At 46.5% G+C, this 27,072-nt stretch overlaps 1 protein-coding gene across 2 annotated transcripts in view; it reads right to left on the bottom strand.

Annotated features, from left to right (window-relative positions):
- Positions 1 to 27,072, bottom strand: part of PALLD (palladin, cytoskeletal associated protein) — a 478,687-nt gene that overhangs the window by 25,468 nt on the left and 426,147 nt on the right. For both annotated transcript variants that reach the window (XM_056114259.1, XM_056114261.1), the window contains 5 exons: positions 24,271 to 24,897; positions 9,991 to 10,126; positions 6,569 to 6,667; positions 5,758 to 5,808; positions 4,137 to 4,358 (listed from right to left, as the gene is read on the bottom strand). In XM_056114259.1, the coding sequence (XP_055970234.1) occupies positions 4,137 to 4,358; positions 5,758 to 5,808; positions 6,569 to 6,667; positions 9,991 to 10,126; positions 24,271 to 24,897 (1,135 nt within the window). The remainder of the gene's footprint in view (positions 1 to 4,136; positions 4,359 to 5,757; positions 5,809 to 6,568; positions 6,668 to 9,990; positions 10,127 to 24,270; positions 24,898 to 27,072) is intronic.

Below are 27,072 nucleotides of genomic sequence, written 5' to 3'. Positions count from 1 at the left end.
AAACAGAGGGGAAAGGTGCGTGGGGGGTCAACAGTAGCCGTTTTTTGTTTGGGGGCCACACCTGAGCTGCTCAGGGCTAGGCAGTGCTTTGGAATAAACCCACAGTGGGTGCTGGGTATTGAACTCACTGAACCTTGCAAACGGGCTCAGCCGTAGGCAAGCAAGTGCCTTTTCTCCTGTACTGTCTTTCCGAGCTAGAAAACTTAGTTTTGAATGAAAAAGTAGTTGAGCAATAGGTTTCATTGTATTTTATTTTTTTAAGTTATGAATTGTTTTTGTTTTTAAAAATGTGGACATAGATGTGTATATGCAAAGAGCGAGTCACTGGTAATGCTGACTTTTTTTCCTGAGGTGCTTATCACATTTTCTTTTGACTTTCACATTTCAAATGCACTGATAATTAGAATGTAGTCTCTGTAAAAAAAAAAGTTATTTTGGAGAACAAAAACAGACTTCAAACTTAAATCCAGTGGGCAATACCACCCCTCTAGGGGCACTGGGACCACCCAGGAGGGCAGAAGCTTGGGGTACAATTGTGGGGCTGGGATTTGCTTTCTATTAGTCTGCTTAAAGTAGGTAAATTTCCGGGGAGGAGGATACTTTAAAATTTTTTTTTCCTGAGAAGGGGGAAGTTAGCAAAATAAGTTTGGTAACCTCAGTTCTTATCATTCCATTGAACTGTGTTACAAAATTGAAACAAGGGGTGAGAAAGGAGAGAACAATTAAGGGTTGGGGTGTGTGTAACTCTGCTGCATTACTTCTGAGCCAGGGGAATATGATCAAAGTTAAAAGTGTCAGCTCTCAGTTAAAGGTTCAAATAATGTGGCTGGAGCGATAGCACAGCGGATAGGGTGTTTGCCTTGCATGCGGCCGACCCGGGGTTCGATTCCCAGCATCCCATCCCCTGAGCACCAGAAGTAATTCCTGAATGCATGAGCCAGGAGTAACCCCGGCATCGCCGGCTGTGACCCAAAAAGCAAAAAAAAAAAAAAAAAAAAAAAAGTTCAAATAGCATTTTAACTTGGGTTGCTGGGAAAGTAAATGAGAAAATAAATTTTAATTTCATAGTCAATCTACCTTATCTATAAATCTTTCATCTTCAAACAAAGATATTGGTCCACATTCTTCTGCTGATTAAGCTGATTTTTGTCCTGTTTCTTTTGCTTTTGGGGCCACACTAAGCAGTGCTCAGGGGCTTCTCTTGAGTCTGTGCTCAGAGGCTCACTGCCAGGGTGCTCAGGGGATCCTGTGGTACCAGGGTTCAAACCCAGAGTTCCAGCACACAAAGCACATGCCCCCTTTTGAGTTGTTTCCTAGCCTGGATATTCTGTTTTATTTCCTTTATGAACTACCCAGTTGATAGTTATAAAGAACCCCAATTCCAGAAACCTTGATGTGACTACAGGGTTGATTCTCCCTGTGCCAACCATCTCTGGAGTTATTAGGAAAGAAAAGAAAACCTGCCCTTACGCCACAGCAAGTAGTTTGTTGTCAATTTTGTTCCTTGTAACCAGAAGCATTCCTAACTTCGAAGAGACCCACTGGAGGGTCTTTGGTTTAATTTCCTCCTTAACATGCAAGTTGAGAGCACAACTGACATTCTGATTCAGTTGCTTAGACCTCTGAAATCTGAATTATTTCTGGAAAAATTCCATATCTATGACAGAAAAGATTGAATGCATGGCACTAAAAATATAAATTGTTGATATCTGACAGCTTTACCTTTCCCACCATTTATTTTTAAACTCTGAATTTACAGAAGCGGTATTATTCTCCAGGACCAAAAAAATTATCACTGACTGGATACCATTTTCAGAACTGCTAGTTGGAGAAGGGAGTGGAAGGTACAAGAATTGAAGAGGGTAGATTAGAAATTCTTTTTCATCTTTTCATGTCTCAGAACAAGCATGTCAAGGGCAAATTAAAAAAAAAAGTCTCAATTCATTAGGAGGGTAGGTCAGGGTTTGAAAACATAAAGCTGTTTTCTCTGCTATGTTTTGCTCTTGGCCTGGGGCTGGAATGCAATTTTAGGGGAAGAATATGATGGTCAAACTTGCCTGACTGAGAAATAGACCAATGCTGGAGCAATCAAGCATTAATACTCTAGCCTCCCATCTAATGGATAGCAGTTCTCCCTTCTTTTTTTTTTCTTTTTGGGTCACACCTGGTGATGCACAGGGGTCACTCCTGCTCTGCACTCAGGAGCCACTCCTGGAGGTGCTCAGGGGACCATAAGGGATGCTGGGAATCGAACCCGGGTTGGCCGCCTGCAAGGCAAACGCCCTACCCGCTGTGCTATCTCTCCAGCCCCAGTTCTCCCTTCTTTTGAAGGATTCTCATTTCAGCTCTTTTCACCACTCTTCCATTATCAATCTCTCTGAGTGTATCTTTCATCTTTCAGCCAGTGGTTCTGGTGCTCATTTTATAAATAAGCCTGCCTTCTCTTGGGGACTGTTCTGTTCTTTCGTTTGAGTTCAAGTCACTTTAAGACTGTTTTGATCATTTTTTTCTTCGCTTTTAGGGTCACACCCAGCGATGCACGGGGGTTTCTCCTGGCTCTGCACTCAGGAATTACTCCTGGCGGTGCTCGGGGACCATATGGGATGCCGGGGATTGAACCCACATTGGCCGTGTGCAAGATAAATTACCTACCCACTGTACTATTGCTCCAGCCCATGTTTTGATCATTTTAAGCATGCTATTTTATATTCTCCTAAAGACAATTCAATACTTGGCAGTGTTTGAGCTGCTTTTTCCTTGTTTCTTATGCGACTGATTTTTCTCCCTTATTTATTTCTTCACATGATTGGGATGGTTTTATTGTGAACTTCTGTTTTTTTCCCCTTTGACCCTATAGATGTCTGTTATGCCCTAAATTGTGACTTTGTCCCAGAGAGTAATTTACTTTTTATTGTCAAATTTTTTGGACTGAATTTCATATTAACTTCTTGGCTGTTTTCTATATAATATAATAATGTAATTAAAGTTCAGTTTTGCCTTTTTTGTTGTTTGGTTTTAATGTCCAGATTTATTCCTAACTCTATACTCAGGGATCACTTCTGGTGATTCTTGGGGGAACCGTATGTAGTGCTGGTGACCAAACCAGGGTTGGCCAGGGCAAAGGCCTTACTCTCTGTACTATCTCTCTGCCTAGAAATTTCAGAGTTTTTGATGGGTACCTCTTTAAATTTTTTTCTTCAAATTTTAGATAATGCTATGTGGTTATTTGGCTGGATTATGCCTGTTTCCCTTTAAAGATAGGGCAACTCTTAGCTGGAGCTCCTAATTTCTGTAGGAAAAGGGCTCCTAGCCAGGTCAGCCTCCTGAGTACCAAAGGCTACTATGATAATCCTTAAAAACCTGGTAAGACTTCACACAGTGCTTAGGTGCCAGGGGGCCACTCCTGGCAAGTCTCAGCCAATCAGGCGTGGTTCAGTGCTAGGGCCTGAGGGGGGCTGCAGTGCTGCTTAAGGTCCACCATGCAGGGACAACCTGGGCAGTCCTGGCATTGTTCAGGGGGCTTTGAGGGCCACTCCAGGTGGTGCTTGGGGGCACTTGTGTTCCAGGGATGGAATGAGGATTGGTGCATGCAAGACCTGTGTCCTAACCCGACACTCATTCCCTGATTCTCCTTTTCCAGTGATTTTCCCACTTTTCCCTTCCTTGTAAATCTAGGAAGCCTTGGTTTTCTAGATGAATATTCTGAAGCTTGTTTAAAGCAGTGGTGGTTATTATGCATTACCTCTCTGTATGGTCCAGAGCCCCGGGGACATGTCCAGGCCTGGCCACTCAGCGGCTCTCTGACCCCAGGAGGCAAGTTAATTAACCTCACTGAGCTCATCTCAGTCATTGGAGAGTATCACTGATAATATCACACCAGTCATGATGTAAGTGTCAAAAAAGTGCCTTGTCAATTATTTGCTATTCTGTTCAATTCTGTTCCTGTTCCTTAAACTCAAATACCTACTCCCTTCTACTTCTTTTGGTTTAGAACGCCTCCTGAAAATGGCCCGGAACTCAGAGTACTTCAAATATTTTACCCATTGGAAAAGGCAGTCTAGATTCCTTCTCCTACCACACATACTAAAACTCTCCCTCAGAGAGCCCACTAGGGAAAACTCATGCTCCCCGCTCACCTTTGGCTTTGGATTCCCAGCCACTCTGCAAGCGAAAGTTACAGGCATCCCCTCAAAGATCTTGTAATGCTTGAGCTTCATCTCAAAGAATGGGGCCATGCCATTTTCGACAGGCGTATCTCCATACTGAATGTCATCACCCGATTCATCCACAGGAGACCTTTCTAGTCTATACTCAATTTCACTGATGAGTCTTTGTTCACAGCTGGAGACTTTGTATTCCTTGATCAAACGAAGAAAGAGCATATTAGCAACCTGAGTCCCCCTGAGGTGCACATCTCATGAGTCAATCCCCCTCTCCAATAAAACACAAAGAAGACTCTCTTTCTCCCCTCTCTCTTTCCCTCTCTTCCTCCCTCTCTGTCTCTGTCTGTCTGTCTGTCTCTCTCTCTCATAAAGCCTAAAAACACAATCTGAGCCCATAGAAAACAAAAAACATATGGGAGTCAGTATATATGATATTTCAAATTGTCTGCAAGTCTTATCAGCCAAGAGAAAACCCAAAGTATAAAGATTAATCTCTTTCACTTTTCTCTTGGGTGGGAGGAACTAGAGAGAAGAAAGCAAAAGGCAAAGGCAATATATCCCTGAATTGTTCATAAAAAACTAAGCATGATGGAACACAAGTTTCTTTCTGTAGGGTAAAAGCTGATGCAGAAGGCATCTGTCCAGAAGGCGAAGAATACATGTGGCAAGCAGCTGCAATATTGCATAGCATTTATCAAATAAACAATGGAAAACATGGCACCAGGCATTTTTCACTCCTCAGCCACATAGCCTTCTGGAATTCTCCTCAGATTAACAGTCAAAATTTTGGCTCAAAAAAAGCAAAGCAAAAAAACCCATAACTATTCTCCTCTGGTGATTAGGGGTGGAATCTCCAATTCTTTTGTTTGCAAAGTACAAGGAAAACAGGCAGCATATTCTAAAATATTCTTTATTTTTTATCTGTAGCACTATAGCACTGTCCTCCCGTTTTTCATCGATTTTGCTCGAGTGGGCACCAGTAACCTCTCCATTGTGAGACTTGTTGTTACTGTTTTTGGCATATCAAATACGTCATGGTAGCTTGCCAGACTCTCTGAGAGGGGTGGAGGAATCGAACCCGGGTCGGCTGTGTGCAAGGCAAATGCCCTACCCGCTGTGCGTGCTATTGCTCTAGTATTAAATAATTGATTTCACTGAGTTTTCCTATATAAAAGGCAACAGACTTAAAAAAAAAAAGATTTATTGGCTGAAGGGAAGAAATGTCACGATACAAATTAAACTGCCAAGAACAAACAAGTTGTTTTTTGTAATTAGCCTAAAGGTGTTGAGTTTAAGAGAGCGCACTTTTTCATGTGAAGGATGAAACACTTGGAATTTAAAGTTTAGACAGAGTTAAATTTAAGTTTACAATTAAATGACAGGAAAATGTCACCAATAATTTTATCCATTTGATATAAAATGAAAATAGACACCCTAATTTTTTTAAAAAAGACATCCTTATTCATTTGATATAAGAGTTATAATATCTTCAATGAATAGAAGGCATTACTGGTAAATGTCTAGGAAACGAGAAAGCACAGAAGCAACAGCTGGAGGGAAAGGGCAGAAAGAGGAGAAAGGGAAAAAGTGTAACCTTTTGACAATCCTGAGGACTCCCTACCGAAGCCCGAGGAGACCCAATTTCCTGTAAGGGTAGAGAAAAAGAAATGAAGACTAAGCATCCAGCAAGATTTTTTAGTTCTCTTAAAGTGACATTTTCGTGGTAGCACATTTAACACAAAAAACTTCACATTTTCGGGCAAATTCATTTCTCAATGGACATGAGAAAGAGTTTCCTTGATCTTTTAAACTTGCTGCAAAAAGCTTTCTTTTACCCAGAGGCCATATACAGAAGCTTCCAAATAAAAGCATCAGAGATTACAAAAGAGCTTAACATCAAATCCAATCCATGAAATGACTTCATTTTTTTTTTTTTAGGTAGTGGTAGGAAAACAAAAACAGCATTTATTTTTCCTGCTGCTCAGGGATTTTTCTCTATATATTTTGAAGGACAATAAAGGTATTAGTCTTTTGTGCCCACGGATATTTTTCCTTTGATCAGATATTAGGGTGACAATGGGAAACATTCACTCTTTCAAACTAGGCAAATAAAAATATGCTTTTCCAGACAAAACTATTTTACATTAAAGCACAGGGCAAGGAATAAAAAGAGAGACACTCGCAAGGAGAATAAACAGAGCATTAGGAAGATAAAAAGAACAGGTGTCACTGCCTGAAATAATTGTCACAGTGTCGGTGCTGGCCCCAGCTCCATAAACACTAGCTGTGAAGGCAGGAGATGACATTTATGCTGCTATGCTTGGGCCTGCCCTCTGCTTTCCAGAGAACTGACTCCAGAATAGCGTGTTCACAGATACAATCAGAAGGCCAGAGAAACATGGTACCTGATTGGCTATTTCCTCTTCCTGCTCGGGAACAGCCAAAACTGTTGCACTCTCAGCGCCTAGCAATCGACGGGCCATTCTCTCTTCATAGGTTAACCTCTAATCATGGCAAATCACACAGAAACACACAATGAGAAAATATCACAATCTCACACTACCTCCTGAAAAAGAATGACAACATGAGCTGTGCTGTTTTCTGTAGGCAGGTGTTTTCTCTCTCCACCTTCAGCTACTGTGATAGAGGAATCTTTTTTTTTTCTGTGCTTCTCTTATCCAGCCTTTCTCTCCCCCTAGTGATCCTAATGGCCCAATTCAGTGTTGGAAACTGGGCGGGGGGGGGGGGGGAGAGTTGGGGACCATTAGTCATCAGAGCCACCAACTGCCAGTGCAAATTGAAGATGGGTATATTAGCAATGAGGAAGAAACCACATAGAAAATATATTTTCTATATCCATCTGATAGTAACACGGAAAAGATATTCAAACAGCAAAGTATTTCTTAAAGAACTTAGTATTTTTCATAGCATCTATAGGCTTCAGAAAATGCTCGAGTATGGCTTTCACCTGCTGGTTCATGATAACGGCTTGCAGGCATTCAAAGGTTGATAGTCACCGATGTTCTTGAAGAGGTAAGATTTAGGTGTGGTGGCAGTGAGCTCATCTCTCTGCCCTAGGACTCTAAGAGCATTTTGTAGGCTGCTCTATGACATAGGTTAGTGCAGGCAAATGCAATAATCCACAAAGCATGTGACTGAATTAGCAGAAAGACTGTGAAAGATAGTTGCCAAAGTGAACATCCCCCAATTCATGATTCTACTCAGAGGCTGACTCTGCTTGCCCATCAATAAAGTAAACCATAATGTTTTTGCATATAGCAATTGGCACCTTGGATTCAGCCCAAATATTTTTCTGAAGGCATGGGGCTTGCTTACTCCTAGGTCTGTGCTCAGGGGTCACTCCTGGTGGTATTCTGGGGATTTATGTGATGCTACAGAATGAACCAGGTTTAGCTGCATATAAGGCAGACTTATCCCCCCAAAAGCACTATATCTCTGGCCTCTGAGTCCAAACCTTTATTTTTTAAGCCATTCTTATACAAAAGAAGCACCAACATTTTTGCTCTAATGAGGGAATTCTGGCTACTGACTGTTGATTCCAACATACATTAGAATCATAGGTCTTGAAGAAACTTTTAGAGACTACTTCTCCCCCCTGAATTTTTACAAATGACATTTGATCAAATAAAGGAAAATTACTATGGTAGAATCTGAAACAAGTACAAAACTTATTTCAGATAAACTAAGTTTCTGAATGGAGATGCAAGCTCTATTGAAAACTCTATATGCTGGGTAAAGGTACCACTTCCTGCCATTGCTCCCTTAGTCCCAGTTCAACTAGGAAGTGAAACAAGTGCCGATGACAATGTTTCTGAAGTTGCAATTGTTTCATTTAGTAAAGAAGGGGCAGAGGACAGACATGAGGGAAAGGTGGTTTCTGTGCATGGAATGTCGCAGTCTACTGTTTCTATTTAAACTCACTTTTTCATGTCTGTTAGAATATCAATGGATTGGCATTCAAAGAAAGTTTTAAATACCTGCTCTCAAAAGCTTTCCTAATGTTTTCATGGAGGAGTACTTTAACATCAAAGGGGAGACTGGAATAATTTCCTCCCTGTTCCTTAAAAGCTAAATAGCCAATTTGACATCATTCTTCCTTGCCAAAATGCACCTGCGACGATTAGAAGTCAAATTCACTTTACAGTTGTGTTTCTAGATCTTTTTGCCATGTGGATATGCAAGCCCTGTCCCAGAATTCAAAAATGAAAAACAGAATTATGACTAACATTAGGAAAAAAGTTGAGGGTTCTATTTCTTGATCTTTTAAGCTTTCAAATATGAAAACCTACTCATTTTGAATGTCATTCACTGCTAAGTGGGAAAAAAAATCTTAGTACAAAAAAGATACCAATCAATATAAAAGCATGGAACAAAAACTTATAGAAGTGTTACTTTAAGAGGAATACTTAAAAAAACAATTCTCCATCCCACAAGCTCTGGAGCAATGCCTTTACCTGGCTTAAAAAGTTCCCAGAAGTATTTGTTTTAATCTGTCAAAGGCTGTAGTTGACAGAACCAGGGAAAACTTCCAGAGTATGTACATTTACACATGCAATCATTTATTTCAGGGAGAAACTATTTTTCTTTTGTGAAAATCTTCTCTTCCCAGTGAAGGGAATAATTAACACAAGACCTCGTTAAAAATTTTATCTTCTTAGAGTCAGATTAGTATGCTCTAATAATTAAAATCAGTATAAATGCCAGTGCTTTATTTTCCATCTTCCCAACCAAACCAAATGTGTGCTCTTGCATTTTTATTTACTCATAGTTAACAATCAAATTCCTTGAGGACATAATTAACATAGAGAGCTTTCTCTCTGAAATGGTATCCCGAGTGTGAATTTTTATTTAGAGATTTAATGTTTGTTTACAAAAACTCCCTTTACTTCTTTTGCTTAAGGGCCAGGCAAGCTTTCCTGGTGACAAGTCATATGAAGCTTAACAAAGACCCCTTTCCTTTTCCTGGGAAATCCTTTTTGCTAGGCTTTCCCCATCCTTTTAAAAATATTGATGTAATAACAAAGATTCAGTAAAAAACCAAGAACAAAAAAAAGAGGAAGAAAAGAAATGATGAGGATACGTCAATCCAGTAGAGAAAACATCCTATGTGTATATACACATATATGGCTGTATCTGCTTATTTATATCATAATTCACAGTATTGAAACTAAAAAACAGGGGGGAAGATGCTGGAGAGATAGTGTAGTTAGTAAGGTGCTTGCTTGAATGCGGCCAACCTGGGTTCCATCCCTGGCACTGGATAATCCCTGGGACCCTGCCAGAAGTGATCCCTGAGCACAGAGCCAGGAATAAGCCCTGGATGCCAGGTATGGCCCAAAACACCAAAACAAAACAAAAGAAGAATTTGGGGGGAGGCTGCAGGGCGGGTCTCAGAGGCAGCTTCTCCTTTTGATGCTTGAATTCCTGGTCAGGCTCTAGGGCACACCTCCCTCTCTCCAGTCTCCCTCCTTCTGAAACCCCATGCTCCTTCTACTAGGGCATATATAGCCATTCCTCATTCACCAGTCCCCTCCCCCAAGCCCCCCTCCTCTGTCTCCAGCTGCCTATCTTCACTCCAAGAGCAGTTTCTGGGGAAGAAAGGAGCAGTGAGGATTGGCTCAGAAAGCTATTTCACTCTCTCGCCTTTCCCCAGATTCAAGCAGTATTACAATAAATATGTTGAGGTTCGGGGGTCATAATATTGATTTTGCAGACAGCTCTCAAGGACCCAAGTCAATAGAGTGAGGGGGTCGCTTTCTAAGGCGGGAAGCTAACAGCCCAGCCCAGGCCCTGGCCGTCCTAGTACCGGCTGCCCGTTGTTTAGGAGGTCCTCCTTAAAGCGCAGCTTCCGTTCCAGGTCTTGGATGACAGCGTCCTTGGAACCCTGAATCTCTTCGTCAGAGGCTATCCTGGCAGTTCTGTTGACTTTCTTCGGAAATCCCCTGCAGGATGACAACACAGGGTGGACAGTAAGTGGTCAGGTGTGTAAATCCAAACCAAACATTCTAATCCAAGGGGTTACTCACTCTTTTGGGCCATACCAGCCGTGCTCAAGAATTACTCCTGGCGCTATGTGGTGGTGGGGATTGAACCCATGTCAGCCATGTGGTTTAACTATCCCTGCCCTTCCTTTCTCCCTTCTTTGCTACACTTATTTCAACTAATTGCAGGCACAGCTATCCCTCATGTATCCCAGGATTCCTAAATCTTTCTCTTTTTTTCTTTTTGGGGATACCTGGCAGCTCTGCACTCAGGAATCACTCCTGGCAGTGTTTGAGGGACCATATGGGATGCCAGGGATTGGACTTGGGTTGGTCATATGCAAGGCAAATGCCCTACCTGCTGTACTGTCTGACCTCTCCTAAATCTCTTTGAGCATCCTCAAGTCTCTTGTGATAGGTGATATCTCAGAACCTTTCTTTTGAAGGACAACTTTAATCACGTGATCCAGGGCCCTGCTGCTAGATGCTTGATGAACGTGGAGTTTCTTCTGTTAGTGCCTTAACCAACTGGATTCCTGCTTTTCTCTTGCCCTCGCTGACCTTCAGTTAGAGACTGACGAGAAAATGCTATACCCATATCACCTAGGTGGAGCTTCAAAAATGTCCAGTTTCAAAGAAAGCTATCCAGTAATATGCCCAATACAGATTCATTTGTAACAGATCCATTTATAAAGCTACAGAGTAATATACCCAATGCAGATCCATTTATAAAGAGGCAGGAGCAAACCAGCTCATTGCCTGGGCCCTGGCTCTCAAGAGCGCACCTTGGACTAGCACTTCAAAAGTCATGGGGACCTGGTGACAAATGCAGGTTTCTCCTCACTGCAGATCTGTTGAAACAAGAGGGTCTGGCAGGGAATGTGTCTGAACTATGCTCACGGTGATTATAATACACATGAGTTTAAAAAACAAACTTATGGATATGGATATATACATTACATATCGATATATAGTATCGATATGTAATGTAAAAACGATCAGAGGCTGCCCCAAAAGCCTCCGTCCCTCTCGGACAGCCCGGCAAGCTACTGAGAGTATCCTAACTACACGGCAGAGTCAATACACCCATGGCATATTCGATATGCCAAAAATAGTAACTATAACGGGTCTCATTCCCCTGACCCTGAAAGAGCCCCCAGTATGCCATTGGGCTACACTATCACGTGACAGGGGTGAATGAAGACGTTACTGGCGCCCGCTTGAACAAGCAGATGAACAATGGGATGACAAGTGATCAAGTGATCACAAGTGATCAAGTGATATAGATATATAATATATATACATACATATATAGCGGGCTGGAGCAATAGCATAGCAGAAGGGCATTTGTCTTGCATGTGGCTGACCCGGCTGACCTGGGTTCAATTCCTCTGCCCCTGCAAGAGAGTCTGGCAAGCTACCTCACCCCCGTGGCAATGCCTGGGAAGCTACCCGTGACATATTTGATATGCCAAACACAGTAACAATAAGTCTCACAACGGAGATGTTACTGGGCCCACTTGAGCAAATTGATGAACAACGGGAGGACAGTACTACGTATATAGCATATGATATATCTAGATATATTATATCATACGTACACCACATATATACACATACACATTTATATCTATATCTATAATGTAAAAAGATGATCAAGTCAGAAATATGGGGCAATCCCTCCCTTTAGTAGGAGCAGCAGAGACAGTTGGGGAGTCATATAAGGGAAGTATGCGGAAGAACTCAGTCTTTTATTTATTGTTCTTCAGAAGATGCATACACACTGAATGTACTTCATTATGTACAGCATGAACACTGAAAGATGTTTCTAAAATGAAAACGCTTTTTTGCAACTGGGTCAAGGCACCGTGTGATGTGCCTAGTATCACAATATCACCTATTATCACTTCAGTGATGATAGTACAATGTCACAGTATGACCAAGCATGTTCACTCAAACATTCTTCATCTTGCTATTTCACCCAGCACTGCTGGGGTCCAATCACTAAGAACGTACTAGAAGGCATCAAAGTTCTGCAGCTCTTCTACACTCAGCCCCAATGACTGACCAGGTATCCTGACGCTTAGCTCCTGGTCTTCCCATCTGCCTTTCTTCCCTCCTTCCCACACTCCTTCGTAATAGGACAAAGTGAAAGTTTCCATGCAAAACTTTCTGTTTTTGCTGGAACTTAAATCATCAATGTACTTGTGGTTAAGCAGAGCCGGTCTCCAAATTCCCTCCTGAATGCATAACTAACACAAAAGCATCACATCCACTTTGCCCATGAGGGAAGGAAGCCATGCCTACCTGCAAAGAGAGCATGGAATGTTCTCTCTAGAACCTGGGAGTTGCTTATGTTTGGGATCCCTCAGTTCCTATCTTGGAACCCCCTGTCCCCTGACCCCAAACTATTATGTCTAAGCTAGTGGTAGGTGAGTCTTCTGGTGCATGTATTGGAAACTATCCTAACTGATAGCTTTTCCAGACCTTTCCTTTCTAGTTATTTGCCCCCGAAGTTCAAATAGGATGACGCCAAATACTGACTTTTAAAGAAACAAATTAAATATTAGGATATCCTGTGTTTGTAATATCAAAGAAGTGGTTAATCAAACGTTTAAGTCCTTACGATATGAATTGTTAAGGAACTGAGTAATGACCTGAGACACAGTAATAGCTAAAAACCACAGGAATTGGACTCTTAACCTTGATATTTTGAGTACCATACAATCCTTTAGTGAAAGCGGGATACTTATTTTCCTTTATAATAATTTGATCTTAGAGGCCGGAGCAACAGTATAGTAGGTAGGGCATTTACTTTGCTGCTGACCCAGGTCTAATTCTGGGAATCTCTTGTAGTCTCCTGAGTACTGCCAGGAGCATCACTGGATGTGGCCCCAAAACAAGAACAAAATTTGACTTTTGGAGCCACTCCCAGTGGTCCTCAGGGCTTACTCCTAACTCTGAGCTCAGAGATAACTCGTAGAGGTGCTCCAAAGTACCATATACAGTTCCAGGGATTGAGATCTGCATATAAGACAATTGTCTTAAACCTCCGCCACAAGAATTTGAATTTTAATAAAATGTTTGCACGTTCCCCTGAGCCTAGACTTTTCCTTTTTCTCAGTGAAAGATTTGGTAGGCTTTAGGGTAGTTCAGTGTCCTCAATTATTGTATCACAGAGGCTCCGAATGCACCCTGGTATGGTTCCAGACCCCTGGAAGCAGCATCACCCTCTTTAGGAGACAATGAATCAGTCTCTCCATGGCACACACCAAACTTGATTATTACATCTCTCCATCAGCACACAGCATCTGTCAGAAGGCAGACACCTCTCCCCCAAACCTGTCCTAAAAAAGGTGACATGCAAGCCATCCACACTTCTAATCAATTGGACCCAAGCCCTTTTTCCAAATCCAACACATATTAAAAAATAAGGCTCGGCACAAGTTAAAATAACAACAACCGCCACCAAAAGAAGCACATGATGTTGAAAATAGTTCTGTGCTGCTTTGGACATCCCGCAGCCTTCCACCGAGAGTTGGAAGAGCTAGGTTTGGTTTCACATGAAGAGTGACCAGGAAGACGGCTAGCTCCTGGCTACAGTGCATGTGGGAACACAGGGATCCCACGAGATTTTTACACCCGACACATTTCAATTGCATATCTGGGTGATGAATGTAGCTGGAGTGGCAGAGGCAGTTCCCAGTGTGAGTGAACAAGGGAAACCGCTGGAGTCTCTTGTTCAGACACGGCCACAGGTTGTCTTGACCCAGGGGACACCCATGCCTGCTGCTAAGAAGGCATTGCTCCATCCTCCACTGTTTATGGGGACCTTCGAGCTCAGTTGCTCTGTGTCATATTATGAAGAAGTCATTTGCTCCTGCAGCCCACAGTTTTGTTGTTTCAAAGAGTACAACTAAAATTGCTCTTTATCTTTTTTAAAATGAAAAGTTCTCCAGGAGAGAGAGAGAGGCAGATGGGATGGAGGGATAGGCAGAGAGGGAAAGACAAAGAGAGAGACAGACACACACACAGAGAGACCCAGGAACCTCATAGTCTCCTGAGCACTGCCTGGAGTGATCCCAGAGAGAGAGAGAGAGAGAGAGACAGAGACAGAGACAGAGACAGAGAAACAGAGAGAGACAGAGACAGAGGGACAGAGAGGGAGGAAGGGAGGAAGGGAAGGAGAGAGACAGAGAGACAGAGAGAGGAGAGGAGAGGGAGAGAGAGAGGGAGAGGGAGTAGGGGAGAGGGAGAGGGAGAGGGAGAGCACTCTATGGGCTGAGCAAATGCTTTGCACGCAGTATGTTAGGTCCCGGGAATCTCATAGTTTCCTGAGCACTGCCGTAGCGATGATCCCTGACATCAGAGATGTAGCCAGCCCTGGGCACTGCAGCCTGTGGCCCCCAAACCTGAAAAAGTTCTTTCCCTATTTTTCTTTACCAGATTCCTTAAACTAGATTGCTAGCACCAGGAGGATGCTTCGGTCATACCTGTTTCCCCCCAAATTTCAAGACATTATTTTTTGACTTACAGTCTCTAAGGCACACATGATTTATTATCTCTAAACACTAACTGCTGAAATTGAAAAAATAAACTTCAAGGTCTGGGAGTTACTCCACCAATTTCTATCAACCCCCTATAGAAAGGCCCGGTGCTAGATCAACACAGCAACATAAACTCTGCTGGGGCTAGGCCTCAGCAGTCAGTCTGCGGGGACTGCATGGCCTGACGACATCCTGCCATCTCCTATGTATGTTACGCGTGCATCTGTAACTACGGGAGCTGATATACGTTGAGGACTTTGATCAGTCAGAGTGAATCTGGAGAGGCCAATACAAACTCTATTGAAATGATAGCACAACGGGTAGGGCATTTGCCTTGCATGTGGCCAACCCGGGTTCGATTCCTCCGTCCCTCTTGGAGAGCCTGGCAAGCTACCAAGAGTATCCCGTCTGCATAACAGAGCCTGGCAAGCTCTCCATGGTGTATTCGATATACCAAAAACAGTAACAACAAGTCTCACAATGGAGACATTACTGGTGCCTGCTTGAGCAAATCAATGAAAAATAGGAGGACAGTGACAGTGACAGATAATGTCTTTTAAGAACAGGTATCCTAAGGCCTGGGGATGGCTCAGTGGTCACAGCGTCCCCTTTCAAGCACAGGACAGAGAGCTCAGTTCCTGGTGCCCCTCCCCCCCCCCCGCCCCACACACACATTCTGAGAACCATTCTGTGGCTTTGCCATTTTGAGACCCCAATTCCACTCCAGAGATCTCTGGGCACTGCTGCCACAGAGCTGAACCACAGATGAGGCAGAGGGAGGAAAAACAGCTGGAAAGAGAGGCAGGAATTCTAGATAGGGGGAATTCTAGCGCATTTCCAGGAAGGTGAAAATCAACCTTACCAACTGCCCTTTCAATGCTCAAGTCTGTTTGAGGTGTTGGGAATAGAATGTGGAGCAAAAAGTCCCTCCTTTTCAAAATGACCATCTAAGAGGTGGCAAGAGAGGAAAGAGGAAAGGCAAGGGCCTCCGAGGAGACGGTAAGAGTGTAAAGTGAAAGGGTCCTGGAAAGAGACAGCAGCAGCAGACAGAGCAGCCCAGCACAGGCCTGAGGCCCTGACACCAGGTAAGTGTGGCCTCGGGTGCAGAGTCCCATTGGCCAGTTATCCACTGTGACACTCAAGGAGAGAGCTCAAGACACACAGAGGGTTTGTCCCACTTGAATGCAGCTTTTCTGCAGAGTATCTCTTTTTGTACTCAGGGGATGCAGGAAGCATTATAAAAACTGTTTCAATAAAGCACAGAGTAAAGGGTCAGTATCTTAGATAAAGGTGAACCATAAAGGAGCACTTGTCCCCACCAGGATGCTGGGGGAGGGATCGCAGACATGCCTGGGGGGATCATGTGGTGTTGGAACCAAACCTGGGTTTTCTGCATGCAAAACATATGTCAACCTTTGTGCCATCTTTCTGGCCCCCCAGTGGGGTGCTTGTAGAGGGGCGGCCTCAGGAGTACGCAAGTGTCTCAGGCACTAAGCTGTGGTTTGTGGTCCTTGGAGCACTTCAGGTAAACTAAGAGCAATGCCTCCCTTGGCACTAACACGAGCATCTGTGGGGGAGAGAAAAGGCTCATCCACCAAATCACAGCCCTGCAAAAGCACCTCCTCCACCAGTAAACACCGAGGCCCAGGCCTCCCACACCGAACACTTGTGTGTATACACTCAGCCCAACTGTGCAGAAACATTTCTGATGTGTTTACTCTAGCTTCAATAGCAAATCACTCACCAACTTCAAGTAATAGTCATGTGGATGAAGGTAAAAGCATCTCAAACATACACACAAGCATCTGGAAGGTCAAACCTTCCAGATTCCGCTACCACCATCTCCCAGGAGTTGCCCTCCACCCCTCCTTGCTACTGAATCTTCCAAAAGCAACTGCCTTGTGGGCTACTATTTTAGGCCTAGTCACTCAAATCTCCTGAACACAACAGTGATTTCGGAGGTCATGGGCCTGCGGAACAACCAAAGAACAAACAAACTTTTGTTTGTTTTTACACTTCACCTGGCAGTGCTCAGGGATTTACTCCTGGTGATGCTCAAGGGACCACAATGGTTCTTTCTCTTCATGTTCCTCAAAATTGAATGTCATAAAATTTCACAAAATCTCAGAGTGAAAGGGTATTGGGAGGATCCTCCCAGCATGGGAGAAGCATGCTGAAAGTAGACTATAGACCAAACATGATTGCCACTCAATGCCTCTTTTGCAAACCACAACACCCAAAAGGAGAGAGAGAACAAAGGGGAATGCCCTGCCACAGAGACAGGGTGGGATGGGGGGATGGGAGTTGGGAGGGATACTGGGATTCATGGTGGTAGGAAATGGGCACTGGTGGAGGGATGGGTATTTGATCATTGTATAATTGAAACCCAAGCACAAAAATTTTTTTTTATGTTTTTAAACTAATTCTTTTTTTTTTTTATTAGTGAAGCACCATGAGGTACAGTTGTAGATTTACAAATCTTCGTGCTTGAGTTTCGGTCATACAATGATCAAATACCCATCCCTCCACCAGTGCCCATTTCCCCCCACCCCCCCTCCCACCCTGCCTCTGTGGCAGGGCATTCCCCTTTGTTCTCTCTCTCCTTTTGGGCCAAGCACAAAATTTGTAAGTCTACAACTGTACCTCATGGTGTCTCACTAATAAAAATTTAAAAAATGTCAGAGTGAGCAAAGTCTATATGGTGACATCTGGGTATCCCTCAGAGTCAAGAATATCACTGCTGAATTCATATGCCCAAACTGAGGTTTGGTCTACCAATTCCATTTTCTAACTGATGGGAGGTTGGTGGGGACATGGAGTCGGGCTACACTTGGTAGTGCTCAGGGCTTACTCCTGGCTCTGTGCTCAGGGATCACCCCTGGTAGGGCCTGATGGACCATCTGTAGGTCAAATCAGTTTGGCCACATGAAAGGCAAGTGCCCTACCCACCCTACTCTCTCTCTCTGGCCCTCTGGGTTCTATTATGAAACCACAGTTAGTGGGTATCTTAAGCTCCCCTTTAAAGGAAAATAGATAACTTTATTCTAGTAAGTTCTCATCACATTACCTGCATACTTCAGTGAGGGACAGAGCTGTCCAAGACACAGAAAGCCCTAATTTAGGGCTGTTCTGGCCAGAGACATTCATCTTGCAGTCACTACTGGGTCTGGAGATCAAGTCCCCTGGTGGCGAGAAGACACTGGCCCTGGCCACCACGCAGCCTTCTGTAGAATCGCTATGCTCCAGGAGTCTAAGCAACCCAATGACAAGACCCTGGCAAGGGCCCGCCTGGTCCCTTCAGGCCTTCGCCTGGGGTGGAAGAACAAGCCCCTCACTGCCTACTTCCTGCAGACAGCGGGACAGCTGTCTTTCCTTGAAAACTGCCTGAGAACTACACAATCTGTAACAGCCTTTTCCAGAGAACTTAGGAGGTTTCATTTTTTTGTTCTGCAGTCATTCCTCCTCCCCTTCATTTTTGGGCCACACCTGGTAGTGCTCAGGGGTTACTCCTGGCAGGGCTCAGGGGAACATCTGACCTGGTGCCAGGGATCAAACGAGAGTGAGCCTCATGCCAGGCAAGGGCCCTTCCTACTGCACTATTGCTCTGGCCCTGTGGCGGTTTTCTTTCCTCGAGAATGACAAGAGGCCCTTATCTTTACTGTCCTATCTGATGAATACTGGATCACTCCACAATTTGGAAGCTGGCCTCATATCTGGGGGAGAAGGCAGCTGGGATGGAGAAGGGACCACTAATTCAATGATGGTTGGAGGGATCACTCGGGATAGGAGATGCGTGCTGACAGTAGACTAAGGACAAAACATGATGGCCTCTCAGTATCTGTATTGCAAATCATAATGCCCAAAAGGAGAGAGAGTAAGAAGGAAGGTGCCTGCCACAGAGACAGAGGGTGTGATGGGGTGGAGATGACGCGAGGGATACTGGGAACATTGGTGTTGGAAAACGCACACTGGTGGAGGAATGGGTGCCTGATCATTGTATGACTGTAATGTAATCGTGAAAGTTTGTGCCTGTATCTCACAGTGATTCAATAAAAAATTAAATGAAATTAAATTTTTAAAAAATGAGAAGAGGAGTCCACTGATAGTTCACTGGGTAAGGAGGTTGCCTTGCACCTGGCCAACCAGGTTTGATTTCTGGTTGGTTACATATGGTTCCCCAAGCACAGGAAGGAGTGATTGCTGAGCACAGAGTCAGGAGTAAGGCCTGAGAGACTTCCAGTTGTGGTCCCAAAGCCGAGTGATAGAAACAGAGAGAGATAGGGAGAGAGAGAAGAGAGAGAGAGAGAGAGAGAGAGAGAGAGAGAGAGAGAGAGAGAGAGAGAGAAACCATTTTACTAGATAACACTGTGGTGCTGTGTCCACGGAGGTCACACTGTCCCTGAGCCCTTTCCCACCTGGTGCCTCTCCTCTAGAGGGGGAATGCCAGCCAGCTGCCCACGGCCTGCTGCTCAGAGCTCAGGGCACGTCTGAGAAGGCCTGAGCGCCTGTCCAACTACGGCTCTGAGAAGCGCTCACTGACCCATGCTCTTGGCCACATATGGGTGGCATGGTACACCCAGAGCAAATTCATTAAAAGGGGCCATGAGGAATAGAAGCCCTGCTCAGAGTGGGCTCCCTGGCAAGTGTCTGTCCATAAGACATCCAGTGGCCCCTGGCCATCAAGGCTGCGGGAAGGAAATCTGCCCTCACCCCTGCTTCTTTCCCGGGTGGGGTAATGGGGTTACTTTAGCTCAGTGGAAGCGGTGCAGCCAACTCAGCCACAGGGAGAGGCGTTGGAACCGCCCATTTGACGAAAGTGCCAACAGGTCTCTTTCCTGAAAGATGCAGTTAGCTTCCCCTTCGCTCCTGTCAGCAGCTCTGTGAGGGGAGATGTTTCACTGCCCGTGACTGCCCTCACCCTGGGGAAGAATGTAGTCGCCTGAAGAGAGAAAGACTCCCTAGGGATATGCGGGAGTTCGAACACCGAAATCAACCCACAACCCACAACATAGCGGTGGCAGGAGGCCCTCTGTCTTGCCACCTCTATGTGGTGGTTTATCACTAGCATCCTTGGCCTTTGTTCCTGCCTGGAGCATGTTTGAGACACAAGAGACACAGGACCATATGGCCACAGACTAGTTAGAAATTTTTCCAGGGGCTGGAGCCATAGTACCCTGGGCAAGGTGCTATGGAATGTGGCCCAGAAACCAAGAGAGAGAAAAAGAGAAAGAGAAAGAAAGAGAGAGAAGCCAATTTACCAGAGAACAATGTGGCACATTCAGCCACATTCCATCCCTGGCATCCCATGTGGTCCTCCAAGCCCTCCAGGAGTGATTCCTGAGTGCAGACCCAGGACGGAGGTGGGTGGTCCAAAAACAAACAAAGAAACAACAACAACAACAAAAGGATAGAAACTTAGTCATACTAAGTCCTACTTAGCAACAGCAAATTCCTCTCCAGCTAAACCAACTCTCTCACTCACCACACACTGTAGCAGTGCACTGTAGCACTGTCCTCCCATTGTTCATCGATTTGCTCCAGTGGGCACCAGTAATATCTCACAACAAATTGTGAGACTTCTTGTTACTGTCTAATCAAGTTGTTCCTTGGCCTTGGACAGACATGGCAGTATTGTCCAATGAAAGCAAGAGCATGTACAAAAAGAATAAAAACTAAATTTGCCTCCAGAGTCCCCACACGTTCCCCATGAAACAAATTGAAAGGCTTGGATGCTCAAGGATTCATTTGACAACAGTTTGGCAGATCTTACAAGTTCAAGGAGAACCAATTAGTCATGGCAGCCCCCAAAAGGACATTTAGTCATTGGCAAATTATTTATATTATGATGCATAAAATGGCTATATTAAACTTTCAAATCTGAATACAAATGAAGGATTCAGAAATATGCCAAGAGGAGCGGGACCAAGCTTTAAAGTTATGTGCGTCAGACCAAAAAGGAGTCCCTGAAACCTGCAATTTCCCAGTCGGAACCCTTCTTGGGAGTCAGAGGGGCACACAATGGCTCCAGGTCTGGCCTGGAGCTGACTGTTCACGGCTGGACCATCCCACTTCAGCATCACAGCGCTGAACTGCCCCATGGTACAGTTTCACAGAGCCACAGAGTCACATGATTCCCACCACCAATCTCTAAGAAAGGGCAGAAACTACTAGAGGCTTCTCTGTCAACAACTTAAAAGGGGTCGGGAGGTACTGTAGTGTGTAGGGTACAAGCTTTGACCCCTAAGAGCTCTGGGAGTGGCCCCTGGGTCCCTTGAGGGCTGCTTAAGAAGCTCCTCCCTCAATTCCTTTATTCCATGATGTAATTAAATAGACATTGGGGGGCTGGAGCGATAGCACAGCGGGTAGGACATTTGCCTTGCATGCAGCCGACCTGGGTTCGATTCCCAGCATCCCTTATGGTCCCCCGAGCACTGCCAGGAGTAATTCCTGAGTGCATGAGGCAGGAGTAATCCCTGTGCAACGCCACGTGTGACCCAAAACACACACAAAAAAAAATAGACATTGATACAAAAGCAAGTGTAGGAGGCCAGGAGGTAGAGTTCAAGGGTCAAGGTGCATGCAAGGCATGGCTAACTCTGGCTTGATCACTGGCGCCATATGGTTCCCCCAAGCACTGCCAGGTGCTACCCTGGACACCGCTTAGCACTGGCCTGGGAAATCTCTAGCACCGCTGGGTACCCTTAGACCCTGGCACTGAGCCTCCAGCCTGGGTGGTCAAGAATTGGGGTGGACCAAAAGGAGAGAGAGAACACAAGGGATTGCCCTGCCACAGAGGCAGGGTGGGATGGGAGGGATGGGGGTGGGAGGGATATTATCCATGGTGGTGGAAAATGGGCACTGGTGGAGGGATGGGTAGTTGATCATTGTATAATCGAAACCCAAGCACAAAAATTTGTAAATCCAAAACTGTACCTCATGGTGTTTCACTAATAATAAAAAACAAACAAACAAACAAAAGTTTAGAAACAATAATAAAAAAAAAGAATTGGGGTGGACAACCTTGCCTGAGCACCACTTGAGAAGCTCCTTCCACACTCAAGAAGCAAGCGCTGGCGCCAAGGAAGGCACACAGGGGTCAGGGGCACTGGCCTGGCCTGCACAAGACCCCAGCTCTGATCCCTGGCATCGTGATGATGCTGAGCACTGCAGGGCGGAGCCCTCAAGGCAGCCAGCACTGCCCCAGCTAACACTGGGATCCCCCAATACTGCTAGGCCTGAGTTAAGTGTCTGGTCCAGTTGACTAAGCATCCCTGGAAGCGACCTTCAGGTCCTCCTCTGAGCACTGTTTGGGAACCACCATCCGCACAAAAGCAAGTGCATCTGTTACATGGAGACAGTCCCTACACCAGCTTATCCCTCTGAGTGAAATTGGAAGTCAAAGAAGTTGAAGAGGCCACTCTTTCCACTGGAAGGATCAAAGGCGTGAGCCACACAACACCTCTGACAAGCCACGTGGCCTGGACAGCAGCCTTGGGTGCCATTCTTAGGAAAGACACCACACACAAAAATCTCACTTTTTAAATCTCTCGCACAATTACCTTGTTTGTATCGAGACGAGAGAAGGCTCTTTGTTTGTTTGTCTCTCTCTCTCCCCTCCCTCCCTCACCCCTTTGGCTGCCGAAAAAGCTTAAACAGAAAAGGAAGGGAGGAGGCTGGGAGAGGCTTGGATGCTCAAGAGCCTTTCATAGAAGCGTGAAGCTACAAATTCCATCCTGGGGCCTCCTTCAGACTAGCGCGTGTCCCATCAAGGACATGTGCAGGTACTGAAACTGGAGAAGGAGGAAGAGGAACCTGGGAACACCTTGGCCCGAGGTGCAGCTCCATTACTTGAGTAACACAAACAAGGGTGAGGGGTATGAGCCCTGGTCAGTGCAGCATACAGGGTAGGGGGCTGTGGGGACAGCGAGAGGGGAGGAAGGCAAAGGTTTTCCTTCCTTTCTGACTCAGCGTTGAGAGGTGTCTATGAGCACATCATTTCTCTCACCAGCCTTCCTTCCAGATACTTAGCCGGTTCATGGGCTTTCCCCACATGGATCTGAAAAACCCAGCGCCAAACACAGAATGCATGGAAGTAACATTTAAAAGGTGTCTCCGCACCCCCGCCCCAAGATTCTCTAAATGTTAGTTCTATGACACACTTTAAGGATATGGTGGTGGGGCTGGAGCAATAGCACATTGGGTAGGGCGTTTGCTTTACACGCGGCCAACCCGGGTTCGATTCCCAGCATCCCATATGGTCCCCCAGGCACCGCGAGGGGTAATTCCTGAGTTTAGAGCCAGGAATAACTCCTGTGCATTGCTGGGTGTGACACAAAAAGGAAAAAAAAAGGATATGGTGGTGCTCGCTTCCATACTGGAACGGGTGGGTACCTTCCACCAAAGGAACACTTACACGTGAATGAAATAATCTCAAGTCTAAGGTCCTGTCTGATTCTCTCATAGTGTCTCCTCTTCCCTCTCTGAACGGTTTTGGGAGCCTAGTAAATTCTGAAGCAGGAGTTCAGCAGGAAGAGTGGAGTCACGGAACCGTACTTGCCCTCTGGAGTGCTGACTCATGTTTCACGCTAGCAAAAGGTGCCAGCTTTCACTCACTTGATTCCTGGGCTAAGCCCAGGAAACACCTGCATAAGCTACAGACCTTTGGTAGATGCCATTTCACTCCTCAGAGATTTGGGAGAAGAAAAGGTAGGAATTAGATCCTCTGCAATCAGACCAATGGAGACCAAGGGGCCCTGTTGTCAGGGACCTCCCCTCACTTGGTTAAGACTTGACATGTTTGCTCCCTGCCCATCAGCACTCTGCCAGCCTTTCACAGCATTCTGCGGCTGTAGAGATTTCAAATGCACGACCACACCCTCAGTACCCTTCTGCACCCAGCCCCTCCACACCTGCGATCTGAAATAGGGCGAGGCACAGGGTGCAGGTAAGAGTTGGGGAAGGATGCCCAGATAGCTCTGAGCAAGTGACCTCACCCGGGAAATCTTAAGTTTAATGTGGTGGTAGTGGTGGGGGGGGGGGGGGCGGGGAAGCATGCTCAGTACTTCTTAGAAAAATTGTGGGGAAACCAACAAAGTGACTGCAACAATGCACCAGTTCTCCATCAGCCTACTCTGGGCACTAGAGTTCCGCAGCCATGTGGTGGCTGAAGACTGCGCAGGCGGCACCGAATCCAGCCTGCTGGGCCTTGGGAGCCTCTCCTGGTGAGCCAGGACCCCAAGGTGCTGGCCCAGGAGCCTGTCCTGGTGAGCCGGGACCCCAGAGTGCTGACACTTACCCTTTCCTGGTAAGCCGGGACCCTAGGGTGCTGGCCCTTGGGACCCTGTCCTGGTGAGCCAGGACCCCAGGGTGCTGGCACTTGGGAGCCTGTCCTGGTGAGTCGGAACCCCAGGGTGCTGGCTCTTGGGCGACTCTCCTGGTGATCGGGGACCCCAGGATTTCAATCTCGTTGGGGGAAGCACATGGACATGGGGGGGCAGAGGAGCAGGCTTGCGGGCACACTTTGGTAAGGTGGGGGGGATGTGTGCTGCGGTCACTCACGCGGGGGTGACGCCCTTGGGCAGGCCCAGGGCGTTGACGGCCACTGGCGGGGCCTGCGAGGGCAGCAGCGCGCTGAGAAAGGCGGCGGGCGTCTGGCCGGGCCCGAAGCGGGCGGGGGTGGTCGAGGCGCAGTGGGCGCCTGGGAGCGGCGGCGGCGGCGGCGGTGGCAGCGGGAAGACGTCGGGCACCGAGAAGGCGGCACCGGGGCTGAAGACCGGGGGCGGCGGCGGCGGGGGCGACGGCGAGGACGGGCCCCAGGGCGTGTCGGGCTCGGGCGTGAAGGGGGGCGCGTTGGCGCGGCCGAAGGGCTTGGGCGTCGGGGACAGCGGCGAGGGCAGGCTGGACGAGCTGGGGCTGGACGCGGGCGTGCCGTGCGCCGACGCGGGCCCCAGGTTCTGCGCCGCGATGAACTGCTTGGGGCGCGCGTAGTTGAAGGAGCCGGAGGGCTGCATGGAGGCGGCGGCCGCGCGGGACGCCAGCGCGCTCATGGGCTCCGGGCAGGTGGCGAGCTCGAGCTCGGGGAAGGCGGGCGGCGGCGGCGGGAAGGGCGGCGAGGGCGGCGCACTGCGCGCGGCCTCCTGCTCCAGGCGGATCTGGTTCTGCAGCTGCTGCAGCTGCGCGGGGTCCCTGCGGAGAGAGGACAGCGACAGGGCGGTGAGCAGGGATGCCCCGTGGGGAGCGTGCACAGCGCAGGAGCCGGAAGGGTGTGCGGGGGCTCGCGTGAGGACCCGGGAGCAGAGCTTGTGGCTCGACCTGGGAGTTCCCGGGGCGCAGCTGAGCTCAGGAGCTTGACTACCAAGTCACCAGGCCCAGCGTGCCCTTGGAAGCCTGTCCTGGGGGGGAGCCGGGACCCCAAGGTTCCAGCCCTTGGGAGCCTCGCCTGGTGAGCCGGGATCCCAGGGTGCTGGCCCTTGGGAGCGTGTCCTGGTGAGCCGGGACCCCAGGGTGCTGGCCCTTGGGAGCGTGTCCTGGTGACCCGGGACCCCAGGGTGCTGGCCCTTGGGAGCGTGTCCTGGTGACCCGGGACCCCAGCGTGCTGGCCCTTGGGAGCCTGTCCTGGTGACCCGGCCCCCGAGGGTGCTGGCCCTTGGGAGCCTGTCCTGGTGAGCCCAGGAGTCTGGGGTGTGGCCCAGAAGACTCGACCCACTGCGTCCCCCACCCCAGGGTGCTCACCCGTGTGCCCAACTTCCTACACCTGTGGCTGTGGCCTAAATGGGGAGCCGAGGAGTCCCCATCTCCCTGACTCTGCGCTAAGCTGCTTGACTAAGAAGGCCACGTCATCTCAGCGCCTAATTTAAGGTTTTTTTTTTTGCCTAAGAGGACCCAAAGCCATCAGCCGTGATGGGATTTTTGTCCGACTTCCAGGAGCCATATTTCATTTTAACAGAACCAGAAAAAATTAAGAGGAAAACTTATGACAGGAGTTTCTTGGCCCCCTTTCATTTGTAGCCAATGTTGGGGGGCGAGGGAGGGGGGTAACTAGAGTTCTATCAGAATGAGTAAGTTATAAAGAAAAACATACTTGATTCAAGTTATTTTTGGCAGATTTAGGTTAGTCCAATTTGCCTACTTTGGGGCTGTCAACTCTGCATTCAAGAAATACCACAGCTTGATTTGGGATTGGAGGGGAGACTTTCTGCATTTGTTCCCCAAGAACATGCACATTAACTACATGCAAAATTTTAGTAGCAAACCCCAGCCTGGCAATTATTTACAGAAATCTTTTATACAAACATTATTTATATGAACATTTTACTTTATAATGCACACTGATAGACTTCGAGCCATACCAAAGCACATGCAAAGGACACAGCTATTCAAGGGGTGGAACCAAATGACCACATTTGTAATAATGCAGTTTTAATTCCCAGAGTATTTTCTTCCTTTTTAATTTAGTCTTTATTTTTAAACTGAATCACAATGAGATACACAGTTACAAAGTTGTTCAAGACTGGGCTTCAATCATATACTGTTCCAACACCCATCCTCTTACGAGTGTACATTTCTCACCACCAAGGTCCGGAGTTTCCCTCCCCCCCCATAACAGGCTCTCTCTCTCTCTCTCTCTCTCTCTCTCTCTCTCTCTCTCTCTCTCTCTCTCTCTCTCTCTCCTCTCCCCCCCAGGGCATTATTGTTCACAATAGATACTGAAAGGTTATCATGTGTATCCCTTTACCTATTTTCCCAGAGTATTTTCTATTGAGAAAAGACAGTTTGAATGTTTATGTACGAAACAGAAGTTAGTTAGCAACCAGCACTGAGCTAAATTCTTCCTGTTTCCTGAAAAGTTTTCCTGTTTAGCTGAGCTTTATTTCTATTCCACGCCTCCCACCCGGCCCCCCATCATTCACTTCAAGACAGTGACCAGCAGCAGTCAAAGAAAACTTCCAACAGCAGGTGGCGCCCTAGCAAGCAGCTAAAACAATTCTGTGACTAAGCAATGAACGCTCTTAATTTTAAACCTGAACCATAACAACAAAAAACCCCAAACGCCTTTTTATCCACAGGCATCAAATCTTCAAAAATCAAGCTTTCAGGAAAGATTCAAAGCAGTGGGAATTGAAACTGCTAAATGAAAAAGAAAGGATTATAAAGAAAGTTTTAGATCTATTGTGAAGTATCCTGAGTGGTGGGAAGATTGGCAAGAAACCTAACTATCCCCCCCTGTCTTCTCCTCTCTTCCACAATTTATGTGATTCGAGTTAGCTTCATGGAAAGATAGAGGGAGAAACACTTTGCCAGGGGATGGAGGGTGTGTGCTGAAAAGTGTCAAGACGAACTGGCTGTAGATGTTTAGTCTGC

This window comes from Sorex fumeus, unplaced genomic scaffold (assembly GCF_029834395.1).
Source record: "Sorex fumeus unplaced genomic scaffold, SorFum_2.1 ptg000024l, whole genome shotgun sequence".
NCBI classification, from domain to species: Eukaryota; Metazoa; Chordata; class Mammalia; order Eulipotyphla; family Soricidae; genus Sorex; species Sorex fumeus.
The sequence above is the reverse complement of the archived record's forward strand: the minus strand, read 5'-3'. Positions and strand labels throughout refer to the sequence as shown.